Here is a 20373-nt window from a genome sequence, read left to right on the forward strand (position 1 = left end):
TCAAAATGTACACAGATTTTTTTTAACCATAAATGATGGATCCTAGTTTCAAAATTGTTGTGCCAAACAATGTGATTTTTGAATGTTAATGTCTTATTAAACATTCATGAGCTTTTAACAATCACAGAAACTTACATTACTGCTCAAAAGTTTGGAGTTTTGAACTTTTATTCATCAATGAATCCTGATTTTTTTTTTTTTTTTAATCACGGTTTCCACAAAAATGTGAAGCAGCACAATTGTTTTCAACATTGATAATAATCAGAAATGTTTCTTGAGCAACAAATCATATTAAAATGATTTCTGAAGGATCATGTGACACTGAAGACTGGAGTAATGATGCTGAAAATTCAGCTTTGATCACAGGAATAAATTACATTTTAAAATATATTCAAATAGAAAACAGTTATTTTAAATTGTAATGATATTTCACAATAATACTGTTTTTATTGTATTTTTAATCAAAGAAATGCAGCTTTGGTGATCATAAAAGACTTCTTTCAAAAACATTTAAAAAATCTTAGACAGCAAACTTATGAATGGTAATGTTTGAGGGTCAGATGGAAACAAAAGTGTTGAATATGAATGACAATCAGGTGATGAAGAGAAATTTTGCTTTTACAATTTCTGTCAAAAATGTCAATTTAAGACAAATTAACAAGATTTCAGACAACCAGTGTGGATTTGTGTGGCGAAATGTACGCAGATGGTCTTGCTAATAACAAAGGTCACATGCTGCACTTGTCCAATTAATGTTATTAACAAATTATGCAAATAAGTGTTGCTGTAGAGCATGGCAAATGTAAATAAATATGCAAATAAGAATAAAAACCAGGGTTAAATAAAGAATATGAGCCCAGCACTGTTGACAGAGGCAGGACACCAACTTCACTGATCTCTGGCAAATAAAAAATAATAAAGACAGAAATGAGTGTTAGTGGATCCTTGACTTCATCCCAGAAACCCACAAACCACTTGACCAGCTATAACTGTAAATTAAAAAAACATACTGTGATATTGTACAGTATACCATTATTACTGTGATGTGAAATTGCTTATATAGGCTACGTTTTAAATCATACCACCACCCACAGATTGGCAGTACTGCAGGACTCAGTTCAGCTTACCATATTTCCTATAGTGAAGGTCCGGACAATACTTTTTTGTAGTCATAATAGTCATCAAAGATGAGGATATTGGTTCTAAAACCAAAGCAGTGGTGTCTGAAAATTAAAAAAAAAAAATAATAATAATAATTTAAAACTCATCAGCTGAGCCCAGTTGGATATGAATATTAAAGTAAGATCAGATTATTAGGTTTTTTTTTTTTGGTTTTTTTTTTTACATCAGATACCCATGTATGGCAGAATGCCATGCATGTGACTGATAAAAGATACTGTGGTTCAGGGTTTTCCTCTTGAAGTCTGGATCATTTTTTATATTCTGCTCAAAAGAAACAGACCCTACTAAAAACAAACACACAATGTGGCCTACATAATCAAAATGCTCTTATGAGCAGAACTAACTAGTAATTTCAAGGTTTTAATGGTCTTTTCATGCTATTATAAAAAAAAAAACCCCATGTCACAAACCTGGTTTGAAGGGTCGGAGACTCGGAGTCATATAGCCTACTGTTGGCCTATGTATGATGACAGATAAAAATAACCATATTTGCTGCATTCTTGCTTTCTGAAGCGTTTTAGGGAAAGTATAATTTTTTGCTGCTCACTGTGTTTCTGCAACTGTTTTAATGTTTTTAAAATAACTGTGTCTTCTGCTGCTTGTACGTCTTTAGCGGGAGAGAGAAGAAACGCGCTGCTCACTTTAAAGTGTAGAAACAGTAAAACGGTGCCACATTTGTCATGAGTCTCGCGGTCCATTTGGAACCAAGCCGGGGTCCGGAACCGGACCGCCGCCCGGTATTTGAGGATGCCTGCCATAGATCATACAAAACTAATTTCCATCATGCAAAAGGAAACAGAGGCCCGGCGCGCCATAGAGGAACATTCATCCAGCTTGAAATTTCTAGGCCACCATGTCCAGTGTTGAATAAACCTCCGTCTCCGGATCCAGCGGCTTGTTTACAAAGAATCAGCAGGGAAAGTCGCTCTCCTCTCCGATCAGATGCTGTCCTGATTCATTTATAACATGTTACCAATTTATTTCCATTTCCAAAAATATGAAGCAACACAACTATTTTCAACATTGGTTATAATAAGAAATGTTTCTTGAGCAGCAAATCAGCATATTAGAATGATTTCTGAATGATCATGTGACACTGAAGACTGGAATAATGCTGAATGAAAAAACAGTTAATAATATTTCACAGTATTAAGTAGGCTACACTCTAAAAATGCTGGGTTAAATATGGACAGCCTTTTTTCTTTTTTTTTTTCTTTCTTCAACTAATTTTGGGTTCATTTTAAGCCAGCCATGTAGTAATTTTTAATCAATAGTTGAGTTAAATAAACTGTTTCACAAACGAGGGTCAGTTCAACGCTGGATTTGCACAAAAGATTAACATGACAGCACATGCTAGTTGATGAGTTGAATCAACTCCACAGCAACTACATAAATTTATCCACTAACCATTCAGAGATGTAAAGTTTCATTCTAAAAGTTGTAAGTCTCTCCATCAGTGTCGACTCCGGTTTGAACAATGTAAGGCTGAACACCGTTACTGACAATCGCCATTTTGGCTGCGTGAGATTCTCCAGCTTTGTTGTTGTTGAGCAACTGAAGCGAGAGCTGTTAAAGCTCCGCCCGGGAGCAGCAGCTCATTTGCATTTAAAGGGACACACTAAAACGGTGTGTTTTTGCTCACACCCAAATAGAGGAAAATTTGACATGCTATAATAAATGATCTGTGGAGTATTTTGAGCTGAAACTTCACAGACACATTCTGGGGACACCAGAGACTTATATTACATCTTGTGAAAAGGTCCATAATAGGTCCCCTTTAACCCAGCCACTGGGTTTGTCCATATTTAACCCAACTTGGTTTGTATTTAACCCAGCATTTTTTAGCGTGTACTGTTTTTGCTGCATTTTTAATCAAATAAATGCTGGCTTCTTTCAAAACCAATTTTCTGACCCCAAACTTTTGAACGGTATTGTAAATTTAGCAGTTTTGGAAATCTGTTTCGCGCATCAGGCATGATAATACCTGAAAGCTGCAGAGATTTGGATGAACTAAAGTGAGAATGTCACAAGAGAGATTTTAGGTCGATGCAGAATGAAAGTCACCAGAGTGACGTTTCCCTTACAAGGCGCTGTGTTCTGTCAGCGTGCTGTAATCGCAGTAATTTGAGTTCCTGAAGAATCTCCAGGTGTGTGAGAGTCCTGTCTGTCATCATCATCATCATCATAGCAGCAGCAGGAACATGGTGAGTGAATCTGAATCCAGGAGCTCTGTGTGGACTTGTTCTGCCACACTTCTGACAGGCAAATTTCTAAAAACATCATCCCAAATATACCAATGGAATCACCAGGCATTGTGTCAACACTGTTACAATTATTTATAGTTCACAAGTTCATTTACCCATATAATCTTTAAGCTGTTAAGCGTATTTGGCTTGCTGCTCGAGCTTCAACTTGAGCTTAGATATGCCCCCAAGTGGGACTACTAATGCTTGCAAGATGAGTATGGTAGCAAAATTCCTAAATTATGTTGGTGGAGTTGGGGAGGGATGCCAAAAAAGCTGATGCCAGAGCAAGGTGAATTGCTGCTTATATGCTCCGGCAGTTAATTGACAGATTAGATGAGTTCACTCCTCCCGAAATTATGTTAGGGAACTTCACTTATTCCATAAATCCAACATTTTTGTATGTGTGAGATTAGAGTGGTAAAGTGTGTGAGTCAGATCTTGCCAATGTGAGAATGTGTAATAAATGTGTTGCCAGTTATGTTACCTCAGGGCTGTTTTACCACACCATTTCCAGTGAAGTGTTGTATCTTCAGCACTGCAAGCTACTGCACATTCAAACTTGGTCTCATCTCTGTAAAGGCTTGAAAACATCTTTATTTGCATCTGTTGTTCCATGGAAAACCTTTAACATTCATGGAACCTTTCCATTCCAAAAAAAAAAAAAAAAAAGTCTTCACACTAAGTAAAAATGATTACTGAAAGGTTCCTTGGCGAACCAAAAAATGGTTCTTCTACAGCATCACTGTGAATGCATTCTGATGCATTAATTTAATTTCATATGTTGGTATTAATTCAGTGTTTATAATGCTAATACTTGAACCCAAACTGACTGGGTTTCTAGAGAGCAAAGGTTTTGTGAAAAAAGTGTAAGACTTAAACACAAAGTCTGTAAAATAAACTCTTAAAAGGATTTGATGATCACTAGCGATAGTATTTTATTCTGTGTTGTCATCATTCAGGTTGGATTTTAGCTTTAATGTACTTTTTTTTTTTTTTTTTTTTAACAAAGCAGCTGATAATGCCATAGAAACTAGTGGACTGCCGACTCGCTTTCACCCCAAAATGGAGGAAACGCAGGGCTGCTGCTGGGCGCCGGTGTTGCAATGGAATTTTCTATTGAGTTTCGCTTCTCGTTAGTGTATATTCTTTGCTAGTGCTGAGGAAGCCTCTGGAGCTGAAATTAAAGTATGGTAATGGGCGTTTCTTTTCCAACACCAATCACAACAAACTGTGCTGTCTGACCAATCAGAGCAGAGTAGGCCCATGGAAAGAAGGGGTTTAAAGAGACTGAATCCATGAACAAACCGTTTCAGACTCTTTGAGAAATGAGGTGATGTGCAATGTATATTATGAAAAAAAAAAAAAAATTGTTTTTTGACCTTTGATGCAAGTAAATGTATTGTAGGAGACCTTCAAAACAAAATCAGGAACCTTTGAAAAACCATAATGGGGCATTTTAAGAGTGTAATGCAAAGCTGGTGCATTGCAGTAATAGCAACACACACTTTATGAACCTTTATATAACACCAGACTCATATTTTAAATGCAAATGTTTGTTTGTAATTTGGGAATCTGTTCCTCAGGTCAAAGCAGCATTAAATACATCAGTCACACACAGTCTCTTAAATATAAAATGCTATTGATTTATTCATCATATTCTGTTCAGCATATTTACAGTTCAGTAACAACTTTTTACACATGCAGCATGAGATTTAAACATTCTACAATAAATACCATTCATTCTATAGAGATGAAATGCTCAGATATTATTTACAATAACAAACTGTCCACATGCTGGTGTTCTCAACACACAAAACCGATCAAAACCTCTCAGAATTCCTTATAAATCAGAGATTGCCATCACTCTCTGCCTGTGTTCAGTAATGCATACTAGCATACTACTTCTGCAGTGCATATAGTATGTGTACAACATTTGGGTCAAAACCTTTCATCAAAGTTGTCCTAAAACCTTCTTCTTGGGACAACTTAGTGCTTAGGACAACTTTGATGACCTTTTTTGATTCACTTCAAATGTTGACTACTGTATGTACACTACACTGCGTGGAACACCACATCCCATAATACAACGTGTTCAACTTGACCTTCCATTTCCAGTGTTACTTTTTAACATCACATTGCCTCATTATTTGATTATACTGCCAAATTTTACGATATTCTAAACAAAAATGGATTGAAAATGTAAAACAGCCATATTTTTCAAAGATTGACAGATGTCACTCAATGAATTGAACATGCAAAGCGATGAGGTCATGTGACACCTTGTATACTACTGCTCTAAGTACTCAGTATGCTAGTATTCCATTCCGTTCATAACCGCTGAGATTCACAGTAAACATTAAACCGTGCCCTATAGAGTGCAACCATTTGCAGAAGTGAAAAAATCCCATTCGTTTTCTGCATAGGGGAGCTGATTTTTAACACTAACTTATCTTACCTACTGTGATCTATGAGGTTGTTAAAGGTGCAATATGTAATATTTTCTGTCCGCTAGAGGTCGCTAGAGGCCTATTCAAAACAAAGGCGTAGCTTGATGACGCCAAGTTTGAGCGTGGAATCTTGGGACATGTGGTCTTCACATCACAGCCGGTGGAAATAATCGGGATAGGACTCGGGAAGAAATCATGTTCATGGATGCGATTATTAACGTTACTGTAGTATGAAGCAGAGCAGGACCGAGTGTTGTGGGAGCTGAACGAGGCCGCTGGAGCAATTGCGCAACACTTTTCACGAGCAGCGGAACTTTTATTATGACACAGTCGCCGGCGCTGCTTCCGCTTTACCGGTTAAGCGTATGAGGTGACACAGCTCTGTTTATCATATTAGATACATTTGAGAGTGTTGAAAATTATGTTATAATGTTACTTTGTGCGTTCGCTCGGCGGCTGCTGTGAGACACTGTTGCACACTGCAGTAAGATAGATCGATTTTAGAATATCATATTAAATTCTGGATGGCTTGTGTTGATAAATGGCATGCTATTCATTTTAAAATGTATTGTATGATGGAGAAAATTCTGTATTACTGTTACTAAAAATAAAACTGCATCTGATTATGCTATGTTAGCTACTTGACAAAATAGTGTTTTTCTCTGAGGCATGGTAAAGCATGGTACTCACAAAATATCAAGAAAATTAGATTTAAACAATAAGACTAAACGTGTTGAGCTATATAACAACAATTAGTTTTCTGTCTATAAACGTAACCAAACAGTTGTTCCCTTGTCTATTAAAACATGTAATATATTAAAGTGTCTTTGGTGTTTCCATGGTTTCTACAAAATAAACCGAGGGTAACGCGGGTATGACGCAATTGACAGGCGACTCCTCACACGTCCCGGAGCCTTGGTTAAAATTGCAATTTTCTCACGATAGTTGGAAACATTTGGGATATTGTAAGTACTCAAGTGAACAAAATATATAACACTGGCCTAGTGGTTTTTGGATATCTTACTGCAAAAATCTTACATATTGCACCTTTAAATGGGAAATCTTCACGTCCGAAACCAAGGTTGCCGAAAAAGTGGGCGGGCACTGTTGCACTCTATTATGACCTCACTGAGTGGGCGGGGTTTCAGCGGTCTGTCAGTTCATTGGTTCTTATTGCTGATCACTTCTGAGACAGCAGGTTCTTCATCCAAAGGCACATCAAGTTTGCTGGTTAACTTGAGAGGAAGTTGATTAAGTTTGATAGCCAGCATCATTCTGTCTTGGCATTTAAACACAGACACACACACACCAAGTTCATGAATGCAAGAACCCCGTAGTTTAATTCTGATGCATTCTGGGTACATGACTGTAAATGTACTCATATATCAGAGTGCTTCCAGACGCTCAGGGCTGAATGTATATGTTGATGCATTTAGTGTGTGTGGCATTCAATCTGTTTGTCTTTATATATACATATATAAAATGTGTATGTGGCTGAGTCCTGCAGGATTATATTTCCTAAAGCAACAGTCCGTGTGTGTGTGTCCCTTACCCACGACACACACCTGTATCGGTGTGTGTGTGTCGTTATTGGCCGCACAGTACGTCGATTCTCCATCACACACACGCGCACACGTTTACACAGCTACCTCCTTTTCCTTAAACTGCTCTCCAAGCGGCCGAGCTCCTCGTATCCCTGGTAGAAGAGCTCCAGTTCGCGGGCTCCCCAGCTCCGCCAGACAGCCAGGCACCAGTCCATGTTTTCTTTACGGAAGCCGCACACAACGGTGTCCTTTGCGACGAGCGCCGCCTCCATGAGAGTCCTGAGAGACAGACGGAGAGAAAGACAGACAGAGAGTGAGACCAGAGGCGAGCGCTTTCGTGCAAACGCTGAAAATAAACCGAGCGCGGACTCTTCGCAGAAGTATCAGTGGGTCTGTTCTTGGAATGTCTCATAGAGGAGCAGTTACAGGCCCTGAAAGCATCGCTTGTTTGATTAATGTGTGTTTACGCAGAGAGCTGACGGGAGTCAGACAGGGACAGAGACTAGGTTATGATAAACATTTCACAACAGCACTAACTTAGATGAAAGTTCTCCCTGAAGACCTACAGAACACTCTAATAATGGTGGTTCAGCTGAATGGATGATTCTTATTGTTGGTTTCAACTTTTACTAGTAGCCATTCACAGTTTCTTCAGAAAATGTAAAAATCAATGTGTGATTATTAAGACTAATTGAATTATATATGCAGCACCAGTGTGTTTTATCATTCTGGCTGCTTTTCAATATTGTAATTGATGGTTTCCTTGTGTTCTCATTCCTACGTCCTTCAGCATGTGACCTGGAAACCGTTCAAACTCCGCCAGGAAGGACGTATCAATTCTCTAATTGAACCGGGAGGAACAAAGAGAAGGGAGGCTTTTAGAGGACATACACGGGTGCATCCTATGAAGAAATCTATACAGTGAAAAACACCTGACACAAGCGTTTAAGCTTATATTTACCTGTGTGCTTAAAATAAACCATATATTTAGAAATGAAAAATAAACATAAAAAGATTTTATGTACTACTAGTCATTTTTTGCAAAACATTTTTTCAATAAAATTTGAATGTACACTCTAAAAATGCTGGGTTAACAATAACCCAAGTTGGGTTAAAAAAATGGTCAAACCCAGCAATTGGGTTGTTTTAACCCAGCAGCTGGGTTAAATGTTTGCCCAACCTGCTGGGTAGTTTTAATTTAACTCAACTATTGTTTAAAAATTACTATATTGCTTGCTTAAAATGAACCCAAAATAGGTTGGAAATAAACACAATATAAAAAGTAATATTAAAAATAAGATAAATCATATTTAAAGTTAAAATATTTTATATTTAGCTAGTTTAAAAGTAATGATAAAATTAAAATAAACACACCTTATATTTATAAATATATAAATTAAAAAAAGATTATGCTAGTGACATTTTTGTTTGATACAGTATAAAAATATCAAACATTAATTTATAAAAAAATATATATATTTAAAAAATATTTAATTTTTATAATAGTCAATTAATTTTAAATAGTCAAATTTTTGTTCAACAATATAAAAGGTGATAATAAAAACTTTAATATACATATTTCACATACAGCGACATACGGTAACACTTCATTTTACAGTGCCGCAGTTACACGTTACAGCATGTACTTACTATAGTAATAACAGTAAATTATGCATAATTACAAGTAACTAACCCTAAACCAAACTCTAACCCTCTCTATAGTAAGTCCATGTGGTTAATTAATAGTACTCAGTACTTATTTGAGTAATTACAATGTAACTCCGGCACTGTAAAATAAAGTATAACCCGACATACTGCTTTATTAATGTCTTAATTAAAATCCACACACATAAGGGTGGGTTCCTGATGTTGTTTTGCCGTGACGCTTCAGAAATATTCTATTCAACAGATATTTTTCTCTGCTTCTATTCCTTTATCCTCGCATCCTAAGATGGAGGAGCTATAGGAAGCGAAATGAAGCGAGGAAACGAGGATGCACAAATAAAGAACGAAAAGCAGCCACTGCTCTCACTTCAGTGTGGTAAAATCACTGTAACACAACGCCTCTTGTGGCTCATTCTTTCATCAACATGATATCTACCACAAGGACATCCAGAAAGACAAAATGCATAAGAAATATATGTCCTGAGGGATCAGCACAATTCATTTGACCCAGATGAGACGTGTGTGTGTTTGTGAAGGATCTTTATGAGGGTTTTGTCAGCTGTATAAATGAGGTTGTGCACACACACTTGATTGTTTGGTCACATGAATCCGCTGGGCTGTTATGGATGTGTGCATGTGTGTCTGCTGTGACGCAGGTGTGTGTGCATGAAATTTAACAGGTTTATGAATCACTGAACTACAACTTCTAATTGTAGCCCTCTTTTGTTTAATCAGTTACTCTACTGTATTCTGGGGCAAATGCTTGCAGCTTTAAATATTTAAAAAATAAGACTAGATTTGATTTTATCTACCAGAAAGAGTGTTTTGAAAGTTCTAAAATCAACGCAGAAAATGTGAAAGAAAAATCTGTCTGGGTTTGTTTATGGGCAGCACGGCGCTACATCCATCACCGTTTTTCATTTGCTACTGGCAATCGGTGTCACGAACAGTGTGGAATTGTATATGTGGACACTGTGTGATTATTTATGTGCGTGTTTGCGTGTGACTGGCCGTTGACACGTACCCGTACTCTGGCACTCCAGGTGGCGTCAACACGGCTATCACACGACCCCTCAGCGACCCCGCCTGCTCTTGGACCTCGATAACCATGATGTCTCCTCCACGCCTGCGAACACACATAAAAACACCTGAAGTGAGCAGAGCATTTTACACTTCACAATCACACAGATTAACACAGTGGAATTGAAATAAATAAACAAATAAATAAATAAATACAACTTTATACATAGTTAGTTTAAAAGTAATGTTAAAAATTAAAAATAATATAGTCCAGAATGGCAGCACAGCTGAAATGTTTGTTTGAGCTGCGCCCTCTACTGTACAGAAATGAATCTATTAATTTCACTTCTGGTGTGAAAGGGCCTTTACATTTGCCAAAAATAGAACTTTTGTTTTAAAACAAACAACCATCAAGCCCAGCCCAGATGAGAAAAAGTAACACAGAAGCAACACAGCGCTTTACTTTCCATAAAAAAGTAACTAAGTAACAATTATTAGGGACTAATGCAATATTATAAAGCATTACTTTTAAAAGTAACTTTCCCCAACACTCTTCAAAACAATATAAAAGTGATGTCAAAAAATAAAATAAAAAGAAACTTAAAAATAAATAAAAAGTTTATATAAAGCTAGTAAAATTAAAAAAAAAAATCATGTAAATAAACCATATATTTTAAAAAATAAAGATTATATATCTAGTCACATTTTTGTTCAACAATAAAAATGTAAAAGTTGAAAATGACTAAATCATATTTCACATATAGTAACATATAGTACATTTTGTTTTATCCAGATTTTCAAAGGATGTCTTAATTAAACAAAATCCAATCACATAAGGGCAGATTCCTGATGCTTCTTTTAAAAGAGGTTTAGTCGACCAAAAGAAAGAAAAAAAATCCACCGGAAGTGGCGAAATCTCACAGTCTGTGACAGACAGATCATTAAAGGGTTAGTTCACCCAAAAATGAAAATGTCGTCGTTAATTACTCATCCTCATACCGTTCCACACCTGTAAGACCTTCGTTCATCTTCAGAACACAAATTAAGATCTTTTTGTTGAAATCCGATGGCTCAGTGAGGCCTGCATTGACAGCAATGACATTTCCTCTCTCAAGATCCATTAATGTACTAAAAACATATTTAAATCAGTTCATGTGAGTACAGTGGTTCAATATTAATATTATAAAGCGACGAGAATATTTTTGGTGCGCCAAAAAAACAAAATAACGACTTATATAGTGATGACTGATTGCTTCAGGAAGCTTCGGAGCGTTATGAATCAGCGTTATGAATCAGCGGTTCGGAGCGCCAAAGTCACGTGATTTCAGCAGTTTGGCGGTTTGACACATGATCCGAATCATGATTCGACAAGCTGATTCATAACGCTTCGAATCTTCCTGAAGCAGTGTTTTGAAATCGGCCATCACTAAATAAGTCGTTATTTTGTTTTTTTGGCGCACCAAAAATATTCTCGTCACTTTATAATATTAATATTGAACCACTGTACTCACATGAACTGATTTAAATATGTTTTTAGTACATTAATGGATCTTGAGAGAGGAAATGTTATTGCTGGCTATGGAGGCCTCACTGAGCCATCAGATTTCAACAAAAATGCCTTAATTTGTGTTCCGAAGATGAACGAAGGTCTTACGGGTGAGGAATGCATGAGGGTGAGTAATTAATGACATTATTTTCATTTTTGGGTGAACTAACCCTTTAACAGCTGATCTATGTGGTAATTACAGTACATCAGGCAGGATATCCAAACTATCACCCATCATTCATCCCCCTCAAATATGGCTTATCTCAAACATGTAAGTAGTAGCAACTTTACATGGCCGCTCGCTCTAACATTAACCAAAAAAATGTGGGCTATTCAAGTGTTTGTGTGGAGTGTGAAAGCTGAATAGTAGCGCGCTCACTGCATGACAGCTAACGTAGAGGTGCAGGTGCGATCACTTGCACTTAAAATACTCACTTAAAAGTCATTTTTGGTCATACAGATAAGAGTAATACATCTTTTGAATCTGTAAAGAGTCTACTTTTATTTGCGTGCACTCACAATAACAACAAAACGTGCTTTTGTAAAATAATGAAAGCAAACATGGTGCGCTTTCTAATGTCTCTCTCTGTGAACTTGAGCGCGCCCCCCCCCAAAAAACAAAAAAAGTTAACTTGCCTCACAGACATGAAAAATATATCTTTAGAAAGCAAAATGTCTCTAAAAGAACCAATTCAAATGGAAAACAAATGGTCTCAGGTTATGTAATCCGTATGAAACGTGCATATAAGCGCGTGCACTACTGTGGAGATGACGAATCAGCATCATCAACTTCATCACTGCAGCCGAAAATACAGAAAACACTAGTTTATCAATTAATTATTAAAATGTTAAAGCAGACTCCTTGCTATTTTTCCCAGACGCATTCATAATCATTACTTCTGCCGGTGCGCTGTGACAAGCTTTATGCGTGCTTGAGCGATGATTAGGCTATGTACGCATTAAAGGTCTTTATTAATAAATGTGCGATTAGTCGACTAAAATGAACGACTACTTGTCGACCAGAAAAATCTTTAATTGAGGGCAACCCTACATTGAACAAATATTTTTCTGCTTCTATTCCTCCATCCTTGCAACCTAAGATGGAGAAGCTATACACTCAAAAAATGATTTTATGATATTGTTCAGTTTATTTAAAAAAAAAAAAAAAAAAAATCATTTAACACCATTGTATTAGGTTTCTCATTCAAACAATTGCATTGTGTTAAACTGACTTGAAACAGTTGCGTTTTGGCTCAACTCAGTATTTTCATTTTGAAAGAACATGTTTCAATTAAGTAAGCCAAAAATAACATTTGATGCTTGTTCAATTTACTTAAGCAAATTAAGTTAATCCAAGACAGGATTTCCCCTTCCCATCATGCTTTGCACAGGGCTGGATAGGGAAAATAAATGTTGAAATAAAATGTTTTTTTATGCATTTGTTTTTATCAAGATGATAAAATTCGGAGACTTGTTAATGTTTAATGTTCTTTCATGTCTGTATTTAAAAGAGTTTCTGGTATGTTAGTGTTTTTTAATAATAAAAAACAACTACTTTGGGCATGCCATGGATGTAATAATCTTCTGGCTAATATCTAACAGAGTAAAGATTTTTGTTAAAGTGTTATTCTTAGATAACTTTTGTAAAAGTTGTAAAAAACGAACATTAAACCAACTAATCAATTAAACTGGATTACTTATTTTAATTTTTGTTTGATATTAATTTTAGGATAATTGAACCTAATAGTTTTGAACAAATTAAGAATGTTAACCTGATTCAACTAAATAACATTGAATTAACCTTATGTAATAAACTTAAGTTTACTGAAATAAAGAATATTAATTAAATGCAACATAACCCAGTTACGTGAAACCTGTTGACATAAAGTTAAGTAAATCCAACGTATCATTTTTTTGAGTGTAGGACGCAAAACAAAACAAGGAAACGAGGATGCACAAATAGGGAATAAAAAGCAGCCGCTGACATTTTATCCACTTCAGTGTGGCATTGATCAGACATTTTACACTTCACAATCACATTCAACTTCTTCTGTCTGTTGTTGAACAGCATCTCTCAAGCGACTAAAAACACAGTTAAAGCTGCTAAACGTTCATTTTCATGAATTCTTCCACTCAGATTTTATCAGGGCTCCCAGGCGTCTTTGAACAATTGTTTTCTTTTAAGACAATATAAAAAAAACAAATGAATTTCTTTTAATTCTTGAAATGGACTTTTCCAGTCATTTGTGATTCCTGGATAAAGATTTTTAACTTGCAGCAATTAAAAAAAATAAATAATAATAATAATTTTTGGCTGGTTGTTCAATTTGCTTAATTAAAATAAATTCTTCATTTAATCTACTTACATTTGCAAAACGGACGTCTACATAATCCATTTAAATTGGGACTACATGAATCATTTTTGTTGGCATTAACCAAAACCATGAAGGGAATTTATAGTTCCCTTTATAAAAATGAACACTGAATAATACTATCTGCCAATTTAATCTTTTATTGTTTGAATGAATGAACACATTGTACACTGATATTCACTATAATACAATACTGAACTCTCATGCTTATAAAAGAGATGTAACCTAGTTTATAAGTAGCAGGAAGCTCCTTTTATAAATCAATGTCCTTATTGGGCACCTCGTTTTCTTTTGAGCACAACATGAGGCACCTGTGTGACCTGATTATACTGTGGTGTTTGGGTTATGGAGAATAAAGTCCAACGCCCCCGGAGACTCAAATTATAATGCATTTTATATTCATGAATAAAACAGACATTTTAATGTGCTCTTCTGAAATAACACTTCATTCTGCCCTTGATCTAGTGCTTAAGCTCTCTTTAACCAAATGTTTAATTGATGAATAACTCCAGCAGGACACGTTCTTTTGTCGCTCCTGGAACAACATTTTTTTAATAGTTTGAAACCAGAGGACAATGATCGACCAATCACAGATCTAATTCAACATGTTCGACAGCAATCATGTTGTTTTAGGCCCAAACTAAGCCCTAAGTTCAGGTTATTGGCTCAAAACAACCTGCCCCAGCTGAGAAACTGCTAACTGCTTTGATCCAAGAGCATGTTCAACCTCTGTAAATCAGGCTAGGCTTCAAATATGTCTAAAACGCCTCTTGTATCTCTATGTTTTATAGTCAGCATGAAATACAAAATACATGCGACCAGTTTTACTACTGTACTGAGAAGTATTTCTGAGTTAAACGGCTATTGAACAACAAAAGATTGAGGTTAAAAGAATTTTATAAAAATATATATGCATGGATGAATTGTTTGCAAATAAAATTAAGATTTATAATGATATAAGTAATGTGCATTAAAAAAAGTTCAATTTTGATATTCTGACTCGAACAAGTTTGTTAGTTTTGTTGTCTGATAGGGCTGCACAATTAATTAAGAAAAACAAAATCAAGATTATAATTACATGATCAACTAATCATGAAAAGTACTGATTAGAGCATTACATCTACTCCAGTTGCATTTGTATTTGCACCACTCTACAAAAAATTGGGGTCAGTAAAGAAATTAATACTTTTATTCAGCAAATATGCATTGGATCAAAAGTGACATTTATAATGTTACAAAAGATTTTTAATTCAAATAAATGCTGTTCTTTTGAAATTCCTATTCATCAAATAATTCAGAAAAAATTTATCCATATTTCCGCATAAATATTAAGCATCACAACTTTCAACATTGATAATAATAAAAAAAGTCTGTAACACTTTATAATAAGGTCTCATTTGTTAACATTAGTTAATGCATTAGTTGTCATCTTTGTTAATGCTAGTTAATAGAAATACAATTATTTATCGTTTGTTCATATTAGTTCACAGTGCATTACTAATATTAACAGATACAACAATTGATTTTAAAGGATTAGTTGACTTCAGAATTAAATTTCCTGATAATTTATGTTCATGTTCAAGAAATTAAGGTTTTTGAGAAAAACATTCCAGGATTTTTTTCCATATAGTGGACAGTTACTTTTTTTTTTAATCTAAATAAATGCAACCTTGGTGAGCATAAGAGACTTCTGACTTCTTTCAAAAACATTAAAAAAAATCCTACTGACCCCAAACTTTTGAACGCAAGAACAGCATTTATTCGGAATATAAATCTTTTGTAACATTATAAATGTCTTTACAGTCGCTTTTGATCAAATTAATGTATTCCTGGTGAATAAAAGTACTAATTTATTTAATATTTAATTTTCAAAGTCTGGCCTTGTGGCATGACAGAATCAAAATAACAGACAAATAAAGTATTTTTAAATTCTATTAATCAAAATTAATACCAAGGAAAATAATCTAATTTTTGTGATGAAGTGTTAGCCATACCTGGGAACCCAGATGGTGCTGTTGACAGGAATGACATTTAAGGCCTTCAGCTCCAGTGGTGTGTAGCTTTGATCCGCTAGTTCTGGATCTGTTGCGCTCCTGGATGGCACTGAATCCGGTGAAACGGCAACGGAAAAAGGCATACTGCTGGAGCTAGTCAAAGAGCTAAGGGGTCCCGAACTAGAGCGCTCGATGTGAGGAAGACCCGACAAGCTGCCTGGCTCCATATCCCCGATCTGATCCAGCTGCTCCGAGCTGAACCCGGAAGATGTCATGGAGCAGTAATCCAGCGAGTCCTGCTGGCACAAGATCTGCGTTCCTGCATTCTCGCTGTGCGTAACCGTTATCTGCACTAGTTCCAGGTTGAGCGGAAGAGACTCTACATCTATGTCAGGACTCACGGGCGTCACGATCCCCGCCGGCCTTTCCACAGGGAAAACGTCACGCAGTGGATTGGCATCGCTACAGTTGTATGTGGCGCAGATCTGATAGCTTGCGGCGTGATACATCAGGAGCGTGTTGGTGTGATTGTCCAGACACCAGACGGCCTCGTCACCCCAGCAGCTGGCGGACGATGCCATGGACACCACGCAGGACGGCGGTAGATACGGGTCGAGGCGGCAGATGGGTTGAAGCGTGAGGCTGTCGATGACGAGCACACCAGGGCCGTTGGTGTACCACACCTCCGATCCGGTGCGCACGGGCACGATGCTTCGCACCGGGTACGGCCGCTGCCGAGGGTCCAAGTCGTCCATCCTCAGCAGATGCTTGTTGATCGTGTGCGAGCAGATGTAGGTCTCTCCTTCCACGGGCATGTCGTCCACCAGAGAATAAACCGCTATGAGACCATCAGACATGCCTGCAAACACCTGCGGGAGAGACTGAACAAGAGACATAACGTAAATATTAAAGAATATAATGTAATTAACAGCTAAAACATTTTCAGGCTAAAATATCTACAAGTTGAAACAAGACCATTACTTGAGTTGCAAAATCGCATAATATATTAAGGCTTGTTTTTAGACCTTTTTATTTCCTTATTATGAGTGTATTGTTTTTACTTGTCACTAGTGGTGTAACGTTACATGTATTTGTCCCGAACCATATGGTACGGACGTCACAGTTTGGTTCATGCAGTTAGACGACAAATACAGTCAGTCACAGGGGATTCACACTCCAATCCAGAAGGGGGCGTGCGTGGTAATACAATGCTGTTTGCTAACCACCACAACAGGAAAAAGTGCAGAAGAAGAAGAAGAACGGGCGATATGCGTGTAATCTCTCAACCAGTGTTTCAACCGTGGAAAGACATCAATAAAACAACTTGAGAATAATATCTCATGTAGCATTACATTTACCTCAGGCAAGTCATTTAGTGTCCGCAGCATGTTAGTTCACTAGAGAAATCAACTCTAGAGGGGAAATATAAGCACTATATTAGCTTATATATTCATTATATTTACGTTACCTGTTAGTAATGTCTTAATTATTTAATACATGTTAAAATAAGACCTTGATTAGCTTCAGGTGTGTTTAATTAGGGTTGGAGCTAAACTCTGCAGGACAATGGCCCTCCAGGATCAACATTTCCCAGCCCTGGTTTACAGCATCAGCAGAGATTGATTTTTTATCCTTAAGAAATTGTTAATTATAATTTAATTTATTTAAAGATAGAGAAACAACTTAAAACCACTGTTTATTAAAAAAAAAAGAAGAAATTGGAATCAATTTTATGTTGCTGTACTAAACCCATACCGAACCATGACTTCAATACCGAGGAACGTACCGAACTGTCATGTTTGTGTACCGTTACACCCCTACTTGACACACAAGCTAATATAATAATATAATATAATATAATAAAAAGTTAAATTATGAAACAAAAATCTTAAAAGGAGAAGTTTGTAATATCTCAACCAATAGCGGCACCAAAACAGAAATGCAAAAATAAACACCATTTTAGCTAGATTTCCAGAACACTTCCCTATCAGTCAAAAACTGAGAGATTACTTTTCCATCAGATCACAAGTTGTCAAAAATAAAAAATGTGGAAATTCCGTTTTATGCCCCATGAGCTTGAAATGCTGCATATTTCAACAAAAGATTTCTGAGAGCCTCAGATCCTTATTGATTACTAATGTACATGTGGATGAACTCAACTCAACTGAAATGATCCTTTCAGTCTGATTCAAGTCATCTAGCTTTTGTGTCCCACACACTTTTCCTCTACACTCTAGCAGTAACAGAAGTCTGCATGTGCAGCTAACACAGTATAAAGTTAGACATTCTGCAATTCCATTTGGTGTCACTAGTTGTACAGAAATCACACAGACATACCCCCAGGTTCACAGACAAGGCTTAAGATAGTCCCAGACTAAAATGCATGTTTGAGCTGTTTTAACTGAAAGTAACTTGCACGAATCTTAAAATATGTCAGTTCCATTGTTTTGTCTCAAGATGCACACCAGTAATGTTTTTTCCTAAGGCCCTAATTGAACTAAGGCCTAATCCTGGCTTAATCCAAGCCCTGTCTGTGAAACCGGGCCTTCATCTGTTAAGAACACATTTGTTTAACATCTTAAATATACAGTGAGACATATCAAAAACATGTCATGATGTCATACAAATATCACAAGCAACAAAAAACAAAACAAAATCATGACTAGCTGAACAGAACATGAGGGCGTTCAAACACAAAATTAATTCAAGATTTTCCAGTTGAAATATCTACAAGTCCTTGAAACAAGACCTACTTGGAAAGCAACACTGCATAAGATATTAGGACTTACTTTCAGATCGCTCTATATACGAGTGTATTTTGTCTTATTGCACTGGGAGATTTTTCACTTGATTTAAGTATAAACAAGTTTAAAAGCAATAATAATAATAATAATAAAAAAAAGACAAAATACACATTCAAGATTCAGTCTATAAAAATAAATCTTAAAACTGTATGCAAGTGTTGCTTCTCAAATGAATTTAACTTGCTTTAAAGACTTTCAAATGTATTTTCTGAAAAAAGTCAAAAAGACTAGAATACACTTTTTATATATTTATACTTTCAAATCTATTTAATATATTAACATAATATAATATAATATAATATAATAATTTTGAAGATATAATGTCTTGTTTTGAAGATTTCTAAATTTTTTTGCTGGAAAACAAGTCAAAAAGACTAATTTAAAACTCTTTGAGAAGTCATTTATATCAGCGGGATTAGTGTAGATCCATTTAATTTTGTTGTGATCCGTCATGCTGTTTTTAACTTCTAAATGACCTGGATATCTGAGAATCTTCTCAAACACACAGTGTCATACTAAAACCAAAAAACATCCTGACTAATTATACAGAACATTTATTCTCTGTATATTTTAGTCCACCTTCACATGCATTTTTGTTCAAGTGCCATATCGAAAAGCGTTTCCTCCCTAAAACCGTCTTGACAGCCCCAAACCAGCTGCGTGTTCCTTCCCTAATCTCCACAACAGCTTTTGACATTCAGTTTGTCAGTGACCCTCAGCGAACGAACGGTGGGAACCGAAGACACTTCAAAAAGAGCCAGGCTCATATAACAGAGTGTTTGGAGAAGCGACGAGGACTGAATATGTCATTGGGACATCTGCTGAAGAGAGGGAGAGCGGGAACACCTGGACGTCCAGCTACTTCAAACACGAGAGCAACTAGAGATGGGGATGAGGAAAAACCTGCCCACTTACATAAGTTTAAGCCTGATGGGAAAAAGACAATTTAAACTAGCCTAAGGTCTTTGCGAAACATCTGAATCACGTGCCCTGAAGGCGCGTCTGAGACAGCGGGAAAAATACAAAGTTGAGCTCTCTTTAATACCTTTCTGTGCTTGAATGGACAAATTCACACAAAATGATGTCAAAAAATAAATGCCTGTCTCGGCGAGCATCCTAGTAAATAGTCAGTTATATCTTTAGTTAAAAAAGGAAACGCATTCGGTCTTAAAGTGACAGTATCTTAATAATCCTGCTGCTGTCTGCGTTTTTAATATTAACCAAACAACAAACAAAAAAAAAATCACTCACTGCTCTCGAACTTTAAAAAGGATATAAAGACTATACAGTGTTATTTATTTGATTAGCTTACTTTATTAAATTTCTGTACCTGAAAACTACTGTTAGACCTGCATTAAAAGCACCGTTTATTTAATTTGTATCTTTGTCGCATTGTATTTATTTGTGCTATTGCTTGTAATTTGATTATTTATTCTTATTTTATTTCAAAAAGGTGAGCTACGTGACCTCTCCTACGCTTTCTCTCACACACATAGGCGGAGGGTGAACTCCAAGGGAAGGCAGAGAAGTTCCCATTTAAACACACATACATT

At 36.2% G+C, this 20373-nt stretch overlaps 1 protein-coding gene across 3 annotated transcripts in view; it reads right to left on the bottom strand.

Moving 5' to 3' along the window:
- Positions 1-5050: 5050 nt before the first annotated feature.
- The window catches only part of lrrk1 (leucine-rich repeat kinase 1), a 104504-nt gene continuing 89181 nt past the window's right edge, over positions 5051-20373 (bottom strand). For all 3 annotated transcript variants that reach the window (XM_051901537.1, XM_051901539.1, XM_051901538.1), the window contains 3 exons: positions 16017-16897; positions 10109-10210; positions 5051-7698 (listed from right to left, as the gene is read on the bottom strand). In XM_051901537.1, coding sequence (XP_051757497.1) covers positions 7521-7698; positions 10109-10210; positions 16017-16897 — 1161 coding nt within the window. In that variant the 3' untranslated portion in view covers positions 5051-7520. The remainder of the gene's footprint in view (positions 7699-10108; positions 10211-16016; positions 16898-20373) is intronic.

The sequence above is a fragment of the Ctenopharyngodon idella genome, chromosome 7 (genome assembly GCF_019924925.1).
Source record: "Ctenopharyngodon idella isolate HZGC_01 chromosome 7, HZGC01, whole genome shotgun sequence".
Taxonomy (NCBI): domain Eukaryota; kingdom Metazoa; phylum Chordata; class Actinopteri; order Cypriniformes; family Xenocyprididae; genus Ctenopharyngodon; species Ctenopharyngodon idella.